General features: G+C 34.1%; 1 protein-coding gene and 1 long non-coding RNA gene across 4 annotated transcripts; one reads left to right on the top strand and one right to left on the bottom strand.

The window, feature by feature from the left end:
* Positions 1 to 615: 615 nt before the first annotated feature.
* On the top strand, positions 616 to 20,929 carry Ald1 (fructose-bisphosphate aldolase). 3 transcript variants are annotated; one of them, XM_072021764.1, is made up of 6 exons: positions 616 to 751; positions 16,333 to 16,542; positions 17,111 to 17,554; positions 18,099 to 18,452; positions 18,988 to 19,115; positions 19,732 to 20,929. In XM_072021764.1, exons 2-5 carry the CDS (start codon positions 16,336 to 16,338, stop codon positions 19,081 to 19,083), a joined length of 1,101 nt encoding a protein of 366 aa, XP_071877865.1. In that variant the 5' UTR covers positions 616 to 751; positions 16,333 to 16,335; the 3' UTR covers positions 19,084 to 19,115; positions 19,732 to 20,929. The 3 variants fall into 3 exon arrangements, with proteins under 3 accessions (XP_071877865.1, XP_071877882.1, XP_071877873.1); XM_072021772.1 differs by lacking the exon at positions 616 to 751 and adding an exon at positions 10,263 to 10,797; XM_072021781.1 differs by lacking the exon at positions 18,988 to 19,115 and having other exon boundaries at positions 617 to 751.
* Positions 1,608 to 4,154, bottom strand: LOC139997863 (uncharacterized). The gene is made up of 2 exons (XR_011803134.1): positions 3,435 to 4,154; positions 1,608 to 3,114 (listed from the first exon to the last, which is right to left on the bottom strand). It is a non-coding gene; the product is annotated as an uncharacterized lncRNA (long non-coding RNA).
* Positions 20,930 to 21,006: the final 77 nt, after the last annotated feature.

Genomic DNA, 21,006 nt, shown 5'->3' on the forward strand with positions numbered 1-21,006 from the left:
TTTAATTTATTCAAGGAAGTATCTTTGTTTGTACATATACATTTTTTCGATATACACATGGCGCATAATATGTAAACAGAATGACATTAATCCTTATTTTATTGTGAATGATCTTAATTATATTTACTTATTATTTACTTTTAATTGTATTTATACGTATTTACATCTGTAACAGTATTTCTAAGTTGTTGGCATCATTGAAAGAAGTTTAAAGAAAAGCTTCAATGCAACAATTTGTTATCTTAAATTTGGATCTTTATTGTTTACTGTGCTCGAATAATTTTATTTCAAGCATCTATTGTATAACTATAATCTAATTTTAAATGTTTCGTGTAATGCGCATTTGTGTAAAGTAACTACAGCACTCAAAATACTCTGTATACTACATATTACTAGAAAAAACAGAGCAAATTTTTTCACTTACAAAATTATTTCAAATAATATTTTTTCTGTATAAAAAAACTATTCTATTTTCAAACTCGTAATAACGTATTTTTGTCACAGAAATATCCGTGGTGCTTAATTCTATATTTACGTACCTACGTACGTTATTTTGGTTATAGCAACGATTAATCGAGCCAATGTTGAGAACCTCTACGATTGTAGAGAATGCGCTTGCGCCAATATCATTCTTGTTCAGACTTTGAAACCAACGAATACCCTAGGTTTACCTCAGTCGCTTTCCAACCAGCAAATCGTACGACGTACGTAGACACACGTTTCAAGCTAGAAATCATCTCGTCAATATAAGGTAAGTTATGTTTGTACGTATTCTTGAATGAATAATTTATTGAAAGTTGAAATGAAAAGTGCCATGCGTTTTTATAAATTTTTATCGATTACTTCATACGAAAAACTGATGCAAAAGCTGATGTTTGACCTGCAATGAGATTCGACCTTGACTGACATTTAGTCTACACCCAGTCAAACACTTTGTATCTTGAAATAGTACGGGCCTATACTGAAAGCATCGCTCGATATTTTATTGTACATCGCATACGCAAATTTCTAAGGAGCTACATGTTTTTTTATTGTAATGTGATATCGTACGATCATACGATAATGTATAGATATACAAGTCAAGCTCAAGTTATATGTAAATAACTATTGTTTTACAAATCTTAAAAGCAACAAAATTAATGACTTAACAGTTTGAATTTATGCTTTAAACGAACTACAGAATTTGTTCATAATTACGTTTTTGATATTTATAAAGTAATTAAATTTCGCTTGAAGAACGAAATTATTTTTGCTTCAATTCTTAAATAAATTGAAAAGTATATTAGTTTTAAGGAAAATAAATTACGTTTAAATGAATATTAAAAAAAGTTACTTTCGCCTAAATCACCTTTCGTCACGTGATCTATTAACGCGTGACTTCGAAAGAACATTTTAAAGTGCGCAACACTTGGTGCTCGATACGATGACAATTCGTGTATTTTATAATCTGAAACATCAAAACTCTTCGAATTTACGTACGGAAATATTTTATATATAATTTGAGCTTAATAATTAATTTTAGAGAGAGAAAGAGAGAGAATATAAGTTCCTTCACATTACTTATCAATATAACCTATAACCGATAACATACATATGTCTGTCATAACAGTGGAAATATTTGTATCTTTTCAGCTATTGTAATAAATTCTCTTTTCATACAATATGGTACGGGAAGAAGAACTGGAATTTGAAAGTTACTCTCGTTAGAGAAATAGAAATTATATAAGATTAATAAAATTCCAATTTTCGTTGCATTTATGTATATACATAATTTACATGTTGCATATTATTTGTGAACAGTTTTTCATGGTTCTAAGTGCACGCAGATACATAACGCATTGTATAAAAAGAACATCTAATAAATTATCACACTAGAATTGCGTCTAATTTTTCGTCGCTGCTTTTTAATGTCTGTCTTCATTATTTGCCAATGATGGTCTAATTTAGTTGCATTTAATATATGTAATCAATATTGCGATCAATGATGCTCGTAGATGGATGGAATTAGATCGGTCGTTTACAAGCATTGTACAATCTTCGCGAGAACTTACGCAATACGAAACATGCACAACCTATAGCACTATACATGACCACTACGTGTCTATGATCATTTTGACAATACTGTTACATGTTACGTGTAAGACGAAAAATTAGCAGTGATGAACACGTGACTCTGAATCGAGATACATCTATTGTCCACGCACACTATTGCAGCCGGATGCACACGTGTCAATTTTTTCCTGAATATGTCACGTCGTCATAAATTCTCTCGTCTCGTAATACGATTAAAACTTTGGCCAATGATCAATTTCGACATTTCGCATGCACTTTTAGCGCCCTCTTATATTGAATCTTGTTCTTAACGAAATGAAGTATTTAAATTTACGAATAGATTATTTGAAAAGTTGTCGTTCCTCTCATGTGATAAAGTGTTAAATATAAAATATAATACAGATTAATACAGATTGGTATGTTTTGAATGATGATTGGTGATTAAGTAACTTTCACTGTTTACTTATAGCTTTCACGTACATTTATGAGACATGTTTTTATGAGAAATCGATAATGAAAAAGTGAAGTGAAAATATTTATTAACTACATACTAATTATGTATAACGTCATTAATATTTTGGTTATAAGAACAAGCTAATTCATATTAAAAAAATTGTCTATTTTATTGAATTTATTCAATTCATAACGTCATTTTATCTATGAAAGTGCTATATATTATAATGTTTAAATGCTATTAAATAATAAATAAGTTATTTGCACGTGTATAATAATTACTATACTAATAACTTGTAACTTAAATTCTTTTACAACGCATATGAAATATATTAAATGCAACATTAATTGTCATGATTGTTATTGTCTCATCCCGCTAATACAATTATACGAATTATATTGCACAAACTTTTACTGAGTTCTTCCATTGCTTTCGAACTTTCACTATATATTTTGTTTTATCCTGTTTCGTGTTTTAGATTGCCATTACTTCTACATTTTCTACCAATCGTCATAAAGCTTTAATACGATACATAATATGTCCATAAGCAATTTATCTACCCATGACCATAAATTTCCATGAATAACCAATCACAAAGAACTAACAATCTGAAAAAAACGGAAAAATGGGAAGATAAAGGAGAACCCACTCAACAGAATTCACGTAGTCAATCAACTTCGATATGATAACCTCTTAGTATACGGCCAGAGTATTTTTTATTTTCCAAAGAAAGAATTCTAGAGTATCCATTATGTAGACTATCTGCCCTATCTTCTCTTCTCAATAAGCTTATTATTATTTATCTCAGTATTATTTTATTTTACACGATACAAAGAATAATCAATTTTTTCCAAAGGTTAATCATCGTGAATATACGATAACTCGTGATCTTTAATCTTAATGTCAAGTCATCTTAATGTTAAATTACATGATTCAAGATTGCCGATCACTACACATTCCAACTCAACAGTATGTGTTAATATTTTCGACCGGTGCATTACAACTGAGTCGCGGCACTCTGACGTCACCTTTCAATTAATCCTCAGCACGAATCGAATGGTCGATTTTATGATTGTTTCCTTTCTATCTTCTTCAGTCCATACTAATTACCTCCGTTATCAATACACTGCAGATTTTTATGCATTTATAGTAAAAGTACAAAATTGCACAGAATGCATATATATGAAAAATATATAAAATATCCAACTGCTTTCTATAATACTTGGTAGGTAAGGCAATCTTCTACTTTTTTAATTATATTCTTTACAATATGAATTTGCATAAAAATCCACAAACTAACTATTAGAGCTTCGTATGTATAACACAAAGACTCGAAGAACTCACTTTACGCACTGCATTGCGCGTTAGGAGGTTCGTAGGTTCGTGCCGAGAATCACCGCCAGGTGCGCTTCGTGTGACGTTTACCTCTTTTGAATACCACGGGTTAGACAGAGTGGACGCGCGTCGCGCAGGCGTCCTTGCTTATCCGTTACCGATTAAACCACAGCAAAATTATGCTGACGTTATTGACCGCCCGCCAACAAGATAGAGTCATTGCGCAGATAATTTTTTTAGTTGCTGGGATTAGAGAATCCGTTAGGTGCATAAATTTCTTAAAAAACCGTTCAAAAATTTCTGATTTTCATACTATACAGTATACAACGTAGTATTATAAATTCCTTAAAACTGTTTGTTCTTAGCAATTTAGGTTCAGCTCAGAATGGAAAAAAGATGTAAAAGATGACTGTATATGATTATGATAGCTTGTAATTCTGTATTTTTTACGTTTTTCCCTAATCTATTTCTTAATCTAATAAATCAGTAATTACAACGAAAATTTAATTATATTGGAGTGGAACTTTGTTCTCGAGGGTTGGGAGTTCTAGGGATTTCATTTGAATATCCCGCCTACGTAATCATATATATAATTCTATTATTAGGTTTAAATTCACTATAGAAACACAGATGGTTTACGTTATACGTAATAAATTAAAATATTATACTTTGAAATTTTGAATATATAATTTTTTTACAAACTATGAATATTGACATTATGTTAAATACTGTTATATGAAATGTTGGTAATTTGTGAAACTCTCTTATACTTCTATAAGATTTTTCAAATCAATTCGACAGATTTCTACATCAACTGCTTCCCTTCGACGTGCGTAACTTTATTGGAAAATTTTACGAAATTCAATGGTTAAAAATTCAATTCGCGTCTGCGCGAATAGATCCCGCGTTACACGATTCATGTATCGACCGACACAAGAAAACGGTTCACGAATATTTTTACGGATATTACCTACAATTGCTAAGCTATGAAATGGGTTATTTGTCACAATATGTAGTATGTTTCATACATTTCCCATTGTACCATTTACATAACGGAGGTCTTTTCTTATTCTACATGCACATTTTCACTTACATTTTGTTTTACACGTATTTATTTTTTGTTTATTATACAAAGAATTTATTGTTCAAAAAATTCTGCAGAAATCAAGTAAATTTTCAGATAATATTGTAAGCTAAAATCACAATATCAAATTATTGTAAAAAAATAGTTCTCCTTTATCCATAACCATCGCTTACAGTTTATATAGGCTTACCAAATTAAAACAAATATTCATTATTACGTGGAATTTGTTTATCGACACTCGAAAGCATTAATCGATCATTCCAATTAATCTCAGGCAAAATAGCTTCTACAAACAGAACACTTGTCTGTGTCAAATCAGTTACGTTACAATTAGCCTACGTTGAGTACCTTTACCTTTATGAACCAGAGTAATAATTAGAAATTTTATTCTGGGAAACTATTCTGCGTATGATCGAATAAAGGTAATTAACGAACTTATCGATCTCGGCAAATTTATTTTAGTCGTAAGAATGTGTTGTAGTCAAGTTATACCCCACATCGTCGATTTGCAAAGCGTTTAAGGGAAATATTTCTAGTTTGATGAAATCGAACTTGTATTGGTGGTTAGCTACAAGATAACCAAGTTGACTTTGAGACTTCAAGATATGGTTCAATAAATCGCTATTGATGATACAATAGTAGTACGTGTGGGTCACTTTGCATCAAGAAACGAGATTGCATTTTCCCGACAATTCCATTCCTCCTTCGTAAACAGCTTTATCACGCTGTGCTGTGATAACACGATATTTACATACGATTGCGAAAATTACATTATCGTCGAAATGTGATCATTCGAAAATATCAAAAACACCGACGGTAGATTCATGGTTGGATCGCGTGGAAAAGTTTTAGTATTGTGTTTTAGAGAGATGCAACAAAATTGACGCAACACTGTTGCGTTTATTTTGATGTTAGATCTAGTACTTGGAATTTATATTAATTTATAGCCTGTGTTTAGACTAATACTTTGTTATTATCTACAATCTGAACAATTATTTTCTATAATTTAAAACACTATAAAATATCAAGACTTAAGTAACCAAGTATTTTAAGTTACAAGATTATCTTTCCATTATCTTAATACAATAATTATTTAAATATTATTAAAATAGTAATACCTAAGTAATATAAATGTTCAATTTAAAGCTTTCGTATCTCCTGTTTTGTTACTATTCAGTGTCCAATACGATTTTATTTCCTCAGAATAATTGTTTAAAATATCCCAACGTGGAACAATAATTTAATGCACTACAAAACGACGAATTCTGTAGCTTTATTACGCTATTTTATTACAGTTATTTCCAATAGTTCTAAAATTTCTCATTGGATGGACGTAAAAATATCGCGTACTGCGATTCATCCAATAATTCTAGACCCTCGACTCGAAAGATCGAGGATTGTTCTTCAACGTTGATCCGATTTTGATGTTATTTTAGGTGGGTAACAGAGTCGCGACATAAAAATCCTGGACTATATCGCTAGGGGAATAATTCAAATAATTCAACCGCGTCGTGCAAAAATGAACGCGTTAATTGGATTCTTCCGTTCTTTTTGTAGGAAATTCATCAATGTGTAAATTCTTTATAAAGGATTTAAATTTTATTCGTATTATGTGACGCGGAAGATATTTCATTTAAAAAGCACTGCATGAAATATATTTTGAATAAAAACTTCTAAAAGTTACATCGGTATCTTAATGAACATTTATATAAGAATATAAGCAATATTATCTTCTGATTCATTGGTGTGTTTTTTGTAAGCAATAAGATTGTAAAAGACTAAATCTTATTCTGCGCAGAAATTTCAAGAACAATTACGTTACCAGCTCTAACTTAGCTTATGCCAAGTATGAGGTAACGGAATGCATTTGAAGCTTAAATTGCGTCTCCGTCATGTGCCTTCAAAATATTGCAGCCGCTCGTCAAATCGTTGCATTATTTATTCATATCTCATAGTAAACATCAGAATAACGCTAACAGTAATATTAATATATGACAGTTATTTTTAGTAGGAACGAAACCATGCAAAAGACAACTAATTAATTTTACTAACACGATGAATCGAAATACGGAAAAATAATTGCGTCTATCGCAAATTTATGCGAATGAACGTAAAGAAGTAAAATTGCAAATTTGCTTTTGTTTCGTGTACGCTGAAATTTGATCAAAGACGGAAATTTTATCGACTGAATAAATATAGTTCAGTTATATAAAGTCTTGTTAACATGTTTACTTACATTTTGTTACGTAGAATCTATATCATGTCTAGATCGTCATTACTGTCCCCTAAAGGAACACAAATACAAATTCCACATTTAGATTCCACTATTGCGTAATATGTGCTAATACGTAACTCTCTTCAATCATTTGCAGATCGAGTTTATCCCTATTTCGAGTTTAACTCGTTCCATTTTCTCCGTCCACTTTCGATTTTAATGCGTAATGTGTCCGTGTGATATATTATTTTATAACGTAATCAAAATACACGAATTTAGTTTCGCATGATTACGAGAGTATGAAAATACAATTAAAATATAAATGGCTTTTAAAAATCATATTCATCGAATACGAATCAATTGGAATAAAATACTGATCGCTATTGAAAATATTAAACCACAGCTCGAGCAAAAATAATCAATAACAACAAATAACATTTTCGATAGAAGACAGTTGCAAGAAACACTGCAAACGATAATTCTTTAATTCGACAAATTCCTATGTACTTCGTCGTACGGTCTAAGTACTTGTTCCTTATCGGGGCTAGTAAAGCTTCTTTCCAGCTTCGTGAAATTTTCAGGCCCAACCCCCAGTGTCGAGCGGCTTTTATATCATTTATACGGCCAAAAAGCTTTCACCCACACGTCTCGTTGTCGTATTTCTCCCGAAGCGTGACTTTCATTTCCATGCATTCTTCGGGGATTTTATCCATAGCGCGTGGGTAAGTCGTAAATGCTTTCCGAAATAAGAAGCGACTTCTTTCCCATGTTGGTCGTCTAAAAATCGTTTTAAAGGAGTAGAACAAGAAGAGAAACAGGAAAAGATGCTGGAAGCTTAAAAGAGTTTTGTCACGCTCGTTTTCTCTCACGATTGTTCGTGTTCTTTCACGTCTAACCGGAAGTTCCGATAACAGGACATTCTCTCGTTAAAAATTTGTTCGTGTCTAAAATTATCAGACTTAACAACAATTGAGCGTAGCATTGTTGCGATTAATCTTACCGCGGTCCACTGTGTACGAGGCTTTCGGAAGCTGCATTCCACAAGAATAAAATCCCACTGTTCGCTGGTCAGCATTACAATCGGTTTCCTCAGAAATGAAAGGACGTACTACTATTAATTAGACCGCGGATTTTTATGAATACAAGCAAGGAAATAAAATTTAAACAGAGGTCTGTTTCATAATTTTTCTTACTAAAAATTAGACGAGTGCTCTACTTCTGGGACTTTATGTATTTTTGCATTTTTTACAAATCCGTAATCTACTGATAACGATCCCTTTATCTAATTCGGAAAGACGGCTTTTCTTTATAACCTTAATCACGAGCTAAGTGACGCCTTTAAAAATCAAGTTCGAGGGAAAAGAATTAATGTTGATTAAGATATTAACGTGGTTTCTCGGGAAATAGCTGTAACACGTAACTTTGTAGTTGCCTGCAACTTGCTTAGAGTTTCCTGCAACTACCGTTGGTACCTTCATTTGGCTAACGAGTTGTCTGAATGTTCCTCCTACTCACGCCGCGCGAGAACTCTGTCGATTATTTATAGAATCCATCGATTCGCATTCAATTTCGTTAAATCTCGATCTTCCCGACTAATTTCCAATGGGCGTGTTCACCGACCGTTCGCTGGTCGAGAAATTAGCGAAAATTCGATCGTGACTTGCGCAAATTGCGGTGATCAATTCCCCCATCAATCGCGAGCGATTCATTTTCGCTAGGTTTTACGTAATCGCGCCGACGATCGGAGATTGCTCGAAATTGTAAATGGCGGAAGACGTGACTGAGCGAACCACGTGTCGATTATTCATCGACGAACAGGCTTAGCCGTGTTAGAAGTTTGCTATCGCTACAGCTTCATTACCAAAGACGATCTTCCTCGGAGAAAATTCATCTACGAGATGAATGGAAGTTGGAAATTCATCCAGGCTTGGGAAAATCCGACATGTAATTCCGCCTCGTGTAATTATATTCTCGTCCATAAGTACACCGGATATTTGCTGCTTTTGATGTTCGTTAATCTTCAAAAGGCTGGATCAATTTTCACCCATGCAGTTCGTTCGCGTTTATTATTTTCTAAGCTTCGTGTATTAATATTCTACCAAACTATATAAATAATTTTATTTTTGCAATAAATTTTATATTGTCACATAGCGATAGAAAGTCTATCCGTTTAGTTCTACGCTATGTTATTATACAACGAAATATTTCGCGTTCATGACATTAGTGAATCAGTCTGAATTTATAATAAGATCTTTAAAACACGTATAACTTTGTTACATTAACATTCAGTGTCATCTTTATTTTGTAATTACATTACTAAGCATATAAAGTGTCCGGTGATTTATGGCTGGCAATGTACAGCCATTTTCATGAATCGCAACTAGAGACCCTGAATTCTCAATTCTAGCTTCCTCCTTATTGCTCTCTCTACCGTTTGTTAACTGCCCGCTCTGTACTCGTAGACGAGAGGAGCGTCTACTACTAATGGCGAGCAGGATGCAAGAGAGCACAGGTCCCGCGTATTTCGTGTGCCGATGTCTCAGGTCACGGATTCAGGGTATGCAGGGGGATAATACAGGCGTAGCCTCGAGAACGTCTGCGCGTGCTGCATTGCGGCTAGCCCACTCCCTCGTTTCGTGCTGTATAGGCGGCAGGCTGTAGACAGGATAAGGACAGGGGTGGCTGAAGCGTGGCTGGAAGCGAGACAGCGATCGAATCAGGAGATTGAAAGGAGTGGGGTGATACTGTGTAAAAGCAAGACGGTAGATTAGGACGAAAGAGAGAAAGAGAGAGAGAGAGAAAGCCGGTGGAAAGAAGAAAAAGATAGTTGGTTAGTGCGGGCAAGACAATGCGAATAGAGGGAGGTTTGACGAAAGGGAAGGGAGAAGGTAAATGTGGGAATGTAGGCGAGAACGAGAAAGATGCGGTTGTACAAACGTGTAGGAAGAAGAGAGGCGAATGAGAAGGATGATAGAGACTGAAGCAGAGGTAGGGAATGAGGGAGAGAGGGAATGTAGCAACTACCCCCCTGTTTTGCAGTTACGACACTGCACTGCAGCCAGGTACCCCTGCCGCCTCTTGGATGGGGGCGAACTAGCCGGATAAAGCCAGTCGTCGTCTCGTGTTCGGACGAGACACGCGCCCCGGCATAGTTTTCTCTTCGACGAACCGCAAAGATGTAGTCGAAAAGAATATTTGGGTCCTCTCGGCTGGGCCCGGCGGAAGACCAACGTTTCGTCAGCCGAGAACGTTGTGTCGCAACGATCGGTTTACTTTTATCTTCTCAGTCACTTTTATCTATCTATCAGACCTATCGGTGTTATCGGTGGTTTTATGGTGTATTTCAAATAAAACCCGTAAAACGCCAAACGTAAGAAGAACCGAGGAAAGCAGAGAAACAATAAGAGAAAGAGAAAGTAACGTAACCGAAATTAATTTCAAATCGACCCGATAATTAGCGAACTAACAGTAAAGGAAACGTATTATCGTTGTTGTTATTATTATCATTATTATTATTGTCATTATTATTATTATCGTCGTTATATTATATTTATTATCCTTGTATATACGCGTGTTCGTAATACGCGAGTCGCGAGATCCGGCAATTTATTTACGATCTGAACTGGACCTACATCAAACCGATATTCGGTGGAACAGGTAAGAGATTCAGAAAGATCCAAGAGGTTCATCGAACCATGATCTTTGCGTAGATATTTCATCGTTATTCCATACCATTATTCGTTCAAAATAACGACGTGCGTAGTGATATAATCTTCTTTCTTTATTGAAAAAGCTTTCTATTGTTAATAGATAACGATCGCATTCGTACAAAGGATAACGCGATTATGTGTTTGTGCAACGTGCCGCCGTGAGAATTGCAATTATCAGTTTATATCTAATCATCAGCTGACTTGATGCGACGTCTTCGCGAAGACTTTTGAATCTGTTATCGACATGAAAAAAGGTGTATATTTCCAATGAATTATTAAAAACCCGTAGACTTACGTTTCCACGATTCGATACTCACGTCTGGCACGTTCATATAGATAACACTATTAGCGTCATCGTGTTACTTTAGGAAATTATTATCGTTATCACGATGACTAACAGGCCATGTAAGAGATTCTCTTTTGATGTTATTGCATTGTACGTCAAGAAAACTATCGCTTTCGGTGCTTTGGGACTCTTCGTTCGAAACGAAGACGATTGGAAGAGGCAAAAATAACAAGTTATGGTAGTAAACAGGCTGGGAAAAGTAAACGTAGCAAGCAACCAACATTAGGCTTTGTGTACCGTTTTATCGATTTTCATCTCCCTACTCGCGCGATCTTATTCGTATCTCTCTCTTCTCTTCTCATTCTGTTTCCTCTGAACTTCGCAGCATAGCGTCAACTTTTAGAAAATCAATCGACCGAACGAAATCCGGATCTGTTTCTTGAGAAAGAAAGACCTACTCTTCTCCTGTACGAGTCGTTGCTACAAAAATGTCGTTTAAAGGTCTTCAACTACATTAATTCCACGGTACTGGTTAGATAAACCGTTCTTATTGGATTTCAACATTATCACGTTTCGTTCTTATTCGATTTCATTTTTATATCTTTCTCAGGTTATTCATCCTGATAACGAGATCTCTTTTTCTTTTTTTATTATTATTGCACACCTGACGATGCATCTGTATCGCGTGCATTCACTTTGTTCGTAAAGCCACGTAAAGAGAGGGAAAATTGATTCATTCGATTCGATTCCAGGGAGTCAACAATCCATATCTTGTTAATTGAGATGCAAAGTCGTTATGATAATTTACAGCTTTGTGCACGCGCGCCGCGACGCTTGTTTACGGTGACTGTTGAATGGAGACTTTCATTGTAGCTGTTTTATCGATCTCGTAACTCGCGTCTGCATCATTTACTTTACAGCCCTCGATGCATGTGCAATGATACGGATGTGCGTCGAAGGGAAAAGGAGATTTTGCTTGAAATTCGGACAGAAAGGTACGTTACGTGGTTGCCGAAAAAGAAATATACGACATATTAAACGAGACAGATCTAGGTCTTTCTGTCTTTGTGATTCGGATGACACAGACGGTTTTTATTTCGTATCGTTAAGCGGGGACCAAACGAGACTGTTATGCTCTTCGAATGTTCGCGCTCTTAAGTTTAAGAAAGAGCATTGGCATTTTCTTCTAAACGTACGAGTTACGTGTATCAAGAACGATGCAGATGTCCGCTTACGATTATCTCTTGAAGATTACGTCGTTTAAAGTATCGCAAAAGCATTATTGACTCTTCATTTTTACAAAGTTTAAAACCCTACGTTAATATTTTTTCCTTTCTTAAGCTTTGAACTCTCTGATGTAATTTTATGTTCTCTGTATTTTTTTCTTGGTAAAGTATTAATTTGTTATTTCGTTCTAATATAAAAAAACAAAAGTTTCTATTATACTTTCCAATAACTAAGAAAAGCAATTACGAACACATGTTTAAAAGACTTCTAACGTCTGCACAATTCGTTGTTAACGTATTCTTACTTTGTCTACTATGGAGATTTCCTAATTTCAGAGTAGAATCTAAAATGATGCTGGTAAGTGTAGTGACGATAAGATTCGTGAAATTTCTGTAGTCCGTAGCAGTAGTGGAATATTTTTGAGTGCTTTTTTGTGATACATTTAAGAGCAAACATACATATTTCATACTGTCTTCTTGAAGCTTAAGAAAAATCAATTTACGATAATTCCATATATGATACACTTCTAAAGATCTGTGGCTTATCTGCTTGCGTAATTTTTAATCTTTTTATTCCATACTTTATCTGTCTGTCATTCTGTCACGTTTTAATTTATTAGATATGTCGATCTTAATAAAAGTAATCATATATTTTTTTAACGTTCCCAACTATTGCCAGAAATACTTTAATCTTTTATTTATTATCTAGTGGTAGGGTTTTCAACCTATTATTGTTCGTGTACCTCCGTGAAATGTATAAAAATAACGTACCCCTCGTGAAGATAAATAAAACTATAGTTATAGTATGTGGTATTATTATGTATTATTAATTATGTAGTATAATAGTGAGATTAAAATAAAACATATATTTATGTACGCATTAAATTTTGTACACTTAAATTATATACACGATTATACATAACATGATACATGATAACTTATATACATGAAAAATGACATAAACGTTTAACAGAACTTACAAAATTATAAAAGTTTTAATAAGGAAATGGTTACGGCGTACTTTTGAAAATCTTGTCGCGTAGCCCAAGTGGAGAATCACTGATCTAGAATAAAGAATTTTAATTTCTAAGATAATTATGACGAAGTTATATAGAGCTTCGTTTGAAAATCATTATTCTTAATTTGGTTATTCAATAATTTCGAGGATGGTTGAAATATGTAGTTTCCAGATTCATAAAAAAAGGCTCTTCTATTTCACGCTCTTTCCAGTTTATCGTTTATTTAGATAACAATATAACACAATGGAGCGCGATGATCCTGTTATTCGCTCATCTGCAGTTTTCACAGCCACGACAATTAACGGAGAAATTTTCGAATTGTCCTCGAAGCATTCAGTATTGTTCCAATAAGAAAAGTCGGTCGTATTTTTCACTGTATCGATAATGGTTTTTTCAATGTGACCAGAACGTAGAACAACGATCTCACAATAATCGGCTGTATATATCCCGTTAAGCCATTTACACCGATACTTTGTTGGCCTGTCAAGCTGCCATAAAGTCGCAAACTTATCACCAAGCTTACTTCTAGTATATTCTATTTATCAACGAGCATCTACGTGTCCATTCTTTGCAACAATCCTCGCAATTTCTCCATTCGCCTGTCCTCGCGCATTGATTCTTCGGACGCTATCTCTGCTGGATAAAGATTCATATTCAACATATTGCACGTTACGTTGTAGTGAGATAAATGGTTGCTCTATTGGTGGTTGGAGAGCCTCTTACATGTAGAGTAGCGTAGATGAAGATGAAGACAAGGTAGACAATATGTTTGTCGCTGTTGTTGTTTTTCGAGAATATTGAATACGATAAATAAGATCTGTCAATGAGTGGAAAACTTTTCAGCGACCTTCAGATTACCCTTAGATAAGAAATTATCCATTTATGATTGTAGAAACTCGTGATTCAGTCGAGTATATTTAAATATTATGATAATAACTTATAATGTTGGCTGAATTGTTGACATATTTTTTTATTTAACAGATTGTTTCTTTATCTTCTATTTTGAGACTGGTACCGGAAATTATTCATATAAATTATAATTGTAGTACTCTGTGCAGCTTGTGTCGCGTATGTACAATTACAGGAGTCTCTAATTAAAAATAACAAGTATAAAGCATAATAAATGTTCGTAAAGGTTCACGAGTCAACCTCCTTCCGGAGAATGGGCCTCTTTAAAAATGTTTACCCGTATAAAGGCGTTTGTACAACTCTCGAGTACAGCACTCGCGGTAACGAGCTACAAATTGACGTAATTGCAACGAAAGCAATTAATAGTCGAATCGTATACATGCACGATGCTTATGATTCTTCAAAATTTTAATCATGACTTGAAATTTATAATGATATTTATTTGCTACGAACGAAAATATTTATCTCGGTCGATCATTATAGCTGGTACTAGTAGACTGAGAATTGTTATGGAAATTTGTATTTTTACGAATCTAATTAATAAACAAATGGACTCTAAGTAGAAATTTTATTTCATCCATCGTATATTATAGAAATTACTATACTTTGGATATTTTGTATATGTTTGCACATTGCGTGTATTTTTTCCATTTTTACTACTTATATAAATCTATTTATATAAATAAATACTATTAAATCTACCTTTTTTTTTTTTTTGAAAATTTTAAATTTCCTACAAATGAACAAAAATTTCCAGTCTATACATTAGTATAGTCGTATAATTATTATAAGACGATGTTGTAGAACAAAGTAGCATTAATATTTCTCCACCGTCAAGCATAAAATACAGAATTACTTATCATCAATAACAAACTTCTCCGCGAAATCCAATCAAGATGAATCATGAGAATAGGCACCATGGATTCCTTTAATATAACTATAAATATACGTATGGTATACCGATGACCCTCTCGTATTAGTTAGGAATATAGCGGTCTATTAGCTCGATGTGAAAGCGGTGGAGCGAATGAAGACGCAGAAATGGGTCAAACTAACATTTTCTTTTTATGAAATATTGACGTTGATGGGACACTGTGAAATTCAATTACGCTGCGGAAGCCTTAGTGGACATTTGATATTTCATGTGCACAATGCCTATGGCGCGATGTGACGTATCGAAAGGCTCATTTTAAAAGAGAAATGAAAGAGCCCTAGTAGGGGTCTTTGCACTTGAAATTCTACCCTCCTCCCACGTAGATCCAATAAATAACTGGCCTTTGCAGAAGGATTACGGGCGAAAGGATGTTGTGCGTTATCTTTCAATGTTTTCAAACCATCTTTCTGTCTATATTACTGCAAGATTTATATACCAAACATAACTTGATTCTATCGCGATCGGTAATTTCCTTACATTCGTGAAGTTAAAAATCACTTTAATTAAAATTAAAATTACAAGTAGAAAGAGTAGATCTACGATTGATTGGGATTTCCGTAATTGACCAAAGGATACGAATAATAAAATTTCTTGTAAGATGTTATACTTGCGATTACTTGTTATTTGAAATTAAAAAGAAAATACCCCATAAAGAAAAAATATCTAAGTTTTTCTATAGCTCAGTATTGTTTCCTTGTATCTTTCTGTTATTTCAGGAAATGATGTAATTTTACGTCAGTGACTGAACGCGTTATATATACATATGTGACTCTATCAAACAACTTAGCAAATGTATTGTCTGCCAACAAATATTATACGAATATTAAAGCTATTATCGGATGTGACAAAAACACTGTTATTTAATTAAGATCATAATTAATTTAAAAAGACCAATGGCTTCTCCATTAATCACTATCGAATTATTAATTTATTTCGAAGAGGTCTTTATCTCTTGCAGCTCATTATACGAAAGTTCATTAATCAGAAAGTTCTATCTTCTAATCTTTAATCCTAAGAAGAATTATTTATGGCACCTTTCAAACGACGCTATATTTTTCTTGAATTTTCCTCGAACGTTTCATCTTTTTACATCGCATCTCTTCCGTAGAAAATGGTTGCGGAAAAATACGATAAGCTCGAACCTGAGCTGAAAGAGGAATTGAAAAAAATTGCCCAGCAAATCGTGGCACCTGGAAAAGGAATCCTCGCTGCGGATGAATCGACAACAACGATCGGCAAGCGTCTTAAGGACATCAACGTTGAGAATACCGAGGACAACCGCCGAGCTTACAGACAACTTCTTTTCACCAGTGCTAAGGTATAATTTCTATCTATTTATTCAATTATTTCCTATCTTATCATTTAGGAAAAAATTTGACTTTGTTTAAGTACTGATAGTTACCAGTATTCGAATATTGTCAAACTTACGTTCGAAGAAATCGATGCGCAGTTCTTTCAAACCTTCCTGATTTCTCAGATTTGTGAAGAGATATAATCGGCGATGACTTCGTAGATATTTTAAATTCAAGAAGATGGAAGTTAATTCATTTCATTGACAGAGCAATCATTCTACGAAGAAAAGATCTTTACAACTCAGGAATGCTTCTGATATTTCTTCTCCTACATTTCGTTTTCTCAAATTTGTGATTTATCATATCTTTCAAACCATAAATTTGTAAGAAGAAACAAACAATCTTGAAGTCTAAGGTTATGCTCTAAATTATATCCTTCGAATACTTTGGAAATATTCTATCTGCTACTTTCAAACGTTGTTAAGTATATACTTCAAATATTTTGCCTTTCTATATCATCAGCGTGTAAAATTTACATACCAAATATATTCGTTCAATTTTTCTTTAATAATCTATTTTATTTATCTTTTAAAGGACACCATCGGCCAGCACATCTCTGGTGTTATCCTGTTCCACGAGACTCTCTACCAGAAGGCCGACGATGGAACACCATTCGTTGAGCTCTTGAAGCAACGTGGCATCTTGCCAGGTATCAAAGTGGACACGGGTGTGGTACCATTATTCGGCACCGACGATGAATGCACCACTCAGGGTCTCGACGGTCTTCAGGCCCGTTGCATCCAATACAAAAAAGATGGATGTCAATTTGCCAAATGGAGATGCGTGTTGAAGATCAAGAAGGACTGTCCTAGCAAGCTCGCCATCTTGGAGAACGCTAACGTCTTGGCTCGTTATGCTTCCATCTGTCAGAGTGCTAGAATCGTGCCAATTGTCGAGCCCGAGATCTTGCCTGACGGTGATCATGACCTTGCCCGTTGCCAACAAGTCACGGAAGAGGTTCTGGCCGCTGTGTACAAGGTGAGGGAAATCTGCATATTGATCTGATTTGTTTCGTGTAGGGATACTGGCGTCTTGCCTCGTTTATTCGATAGATAGAAGCAATAGCGATGCACAAAGTCGTTAGTATAATTGGAATCGATTATAGCTATTTGATTGAAAATAGAAGAAAATGCCATAAGGCAAGATAGGATGGTTTCAGAGTCTCTTACGTTGTGGTATTGGTCGTGTAGGTTGCACGCTATAGATATACTTTTCTCTTAGAATGGGATCTATTATCCAATATTTTCTATTTTCTGTAAAATAAATGCTGTAATATTTCTATCGAGACATCAATTTTAAAAATATAAATTTACGAAGTTATATTATTTAAATGAAGCGTTAGCCATACTAGCAATCTGTTAGACATGTTGCTTATGACTCTTGTTTTCACTATAGAAATATGAAGAATTTGAAAGTAATTAACTTTAGTTTGACGCTTTTTTATGTCCAGTTATTTAATTGTAGAGATTTCATTTCTTCTTTTTATTGAGAAGTTGAAATTTCATCATATTTGACGTTTCAGGCACTCTCTGATCATCATGTGTACCTCGAAGGTACCCTTCTGAAGCCGAATATGGTAACACCAGGACAGAGCTGCCCGAAGAAAGCATCTCCTCAAGAGATCGCAGCTGCTACCGTGACCGCTTTACTGCGCACTGTGCCACCTGCAGTACCTGGAATCACCTTCCTCAGTGGTGGTCAATCAGAAGAGGAGGCATCCGTGAACTTGGACGCAATCAACAAGTTCCCAGCGAACAAACCTTGGGCACTGACCTTCAGCTACGGTCGTGCTCTTCAAGCCTCTGTTCTCCGTGCATGGGGAGGCAAGAAGGAACAAATTGCTGCAGGCCAGGAAGAACTTCTCAAGAGGGCTAAGGTAACTTTCAAGCTATGTTATCTTATTTCAGATTTCCTTCTTTATGTTTTATAATTTCGAAGCATCTCTCTTACTCTTTGATGTGTGCTGCTATGTCAGTAGAATAAATTTTTCTTACTTCTTTTTTATTATTGTGATTAACTTAGTTTGACTTATCTATGTTTTTTTTCTGTATGTAATTTTGTGTACAAAAGTTTACTAAAATATCTTTTCTCTTTCTATGTGCTATTTATGGGGATTTAGACTATTACCTTTCTTCTCTACATGTATTTTGCCATCACTTCTTTTTTTCTCTAGCTATTGCACTTTTCAGCTTTTTCTTTTAATACTTAGAAACTTTCCTTTCATCTTTATATAGTCCTATCTTTTTACATTTTTACATCTTATATACACATATACTATAGTTTTCATTTCTTTTATATTTAGATCCTATTCTAGTTTATTTTGTTAGGTTTAATTATTACTGTTTTATTTAATCTCTACTTTCTTTTTATCATTTGTTTTTTGCATGTATATATACTGTGTGATTGTTTAGGCAAATAGTCTAGCCAGCTTAGCCAAATACTCTGCTGGTAGCATTGCTAGTGCAGCTGCAAATGCCTCTCTCTATGTGAAATCTCATGCCTACTAAACTCTCTTCTTTTTCTGAGACATGTTTCCATAGTAAGTATCGTAGATAAGTTCTGTACATATTTGCTTTTCTATGTGTTCATATTATATGTACATACTGATAACATTAAGTGTATTTAAATACATATTGTTACTAATTATCGTTTCTAATTGTAAGTTACTGTTAATTAATTATTATACACTCCACAAAATTATATCCACAAAATAAATGTTGACCAAAAAATTGTCGGCGGCACACTTTTTATGTAAGATGCGATAAAACGTCAATAAAAATCGTATATCAACTTTTTAGATATCGTTGCAAAGGGGAGACTTGCCTTTTCTTTACAAGAAACGATTCATTTTTTAACGAATTTCAAAAAAGATTTTCTAAACTTTGTAGAGTCGTTCGAATTTGTCAAATCTAAAAAGAAAAAAGCAACTTTAATTTTCCATTTTTGTTTTATAATATAAATGATATGATATATGAAAGAATTTTTGAGAATTTTTTTACCCTTTAAAATGAATCCAGGTAGACCGTTGTACGATTTTCCTTCACGAAATTATAGCAATTCAAAATCGATAACTTTCCAGTTTTCAGTGATCTTTTAATTTTGTGGAGTAGTGTATTAATATAAAGTTTGTCTAAAATATATTCTTGTATTTATAGGCTAACAGCGAATCGGCACTCGGCAAATACGCTGGTGGTGTGGCGGGAGCTGCTGGTAACGCAGCGCTTTTCGTCGCGAACCACGCGTATTAAATAATCATTAGACATCGATAAGGATTAGACAATTAGATCGTTCGTCGAACATCGTCAACGTCGATTACCGTTGCCGGCATGAAAACATTATCATCGACAGTGAGGATGGGGGGGAACGAATGGAGAAAGACTCAAAAAACACTTCGAAATCTCGAAACACAAAATACGATCGCGCAGCTTCTGTATAATTTTGTTTTTATTAAAAAAAAAAAAAAAAAACAATAAACCTTGAAATCGAATCAATTGAATTTTAACTAGTCGCAATAATTGGTACGTTTTCACGTAATTTTCAATCGATATGAAATTTTGACAATGCGTTTTAATCTCGAATATGGAGAAGCTGAGGGATATAGATCATGTTTTACGATAAAACCTATTTCTCAGGATCACGCTGCTGTCGATCACTATCGATTCTCTTCATCGATTGTCGTGTTTCTAAGGAAACAAGCTACGAACGATCGCCGCTATTCTTCCTGCTTTTACACTTTCTATTCTAACCTTCTGCGCTATCCTTTCACTCTTTTCCTCGCCTTTATGTTCGTTCTGTCTAGGATTACATGATGCGACAAAGAGTGTTTAACGTATGTTTCATCGAAACATCTGGCGAAGAAATAGAAGAAACTCTGAAGATTTACGACAATCTTGGAGAGAATGTGGTCGGCATGTATGTACGCAAACCTATTGGGTAAAGTCAGTTGAAAAAGGTACAGGACAAAATACAGATAAAGATTGTTTAACAGATCGTGAACAGATTTCGTGACATTCGAATTACGCATGCGTTATTATATTCTGTAACACTACGGATAAAAAGCAGATATATATATTATATATATTGTCAATGTCGTTATAATATTCTACGTGTATAAAAAGAAGCAAAAAAATAAAAAAATAAAAAAAAAGACAAAGTAAAAATACATATTAAATGTTGTTTGTTAGTAAATGAGTCAAATATTATGAAGTCGTAATAATTATGTCATCTACCTATACAAAATAAATATCTTATATATTATAGATATAAGTAACGTATTGAAAAGTATCTCGTACATCGATGTTATATCTAATATTTTCATTGTAATCTAGGTCACCAAATACACTGTGGAGGGTATCTATTGTGTCTCTTTATTTTAAACCCACCTCAAAACATATATACATTTTCAACATCTTATAATTTGAGCGCTGTGA

The sequence above is a fragment of the Bombus fervidus genome, chromosome 1 (genome assembly GCF_041682495.2).
Source record: "Bombus fervidus isolate BK054 chromosome 1, iyBomFerv1, whole genome shotgun sequence".
In the NCBI taxonomy this organism is placed as follows: Eukaryota; Metazoa; Arthropoda; class Insecta; order Hymenoptera; family Apidae; genus Bombus; species Bombus fervidus.

Bases quoted from the DNA above. Each gene is read 5' to 3' on its own strand.
- Ald1 (XM_072021764.1), top strand. From the start codon at position 16,336: ATGGTTGCGGAAAAATACGATAAGCTCGAACCTGAGCTGAAAGAGGAA. The intron at 17,555-18,098 runs GTGAGGGAAATC...TTGACGTTTCAG, and splicing joins TTCTGGCCGCTGTGTACAAG to GCACTCTCTGATCATCATGT. The intron at 18,453-18,987 runs GTAACTTTCAAG...GTGATTGTTTAG, and splicing joins AACTTCTCAAGAGGGCTAAG to GCAAATAGTCTAGCCAGCTT.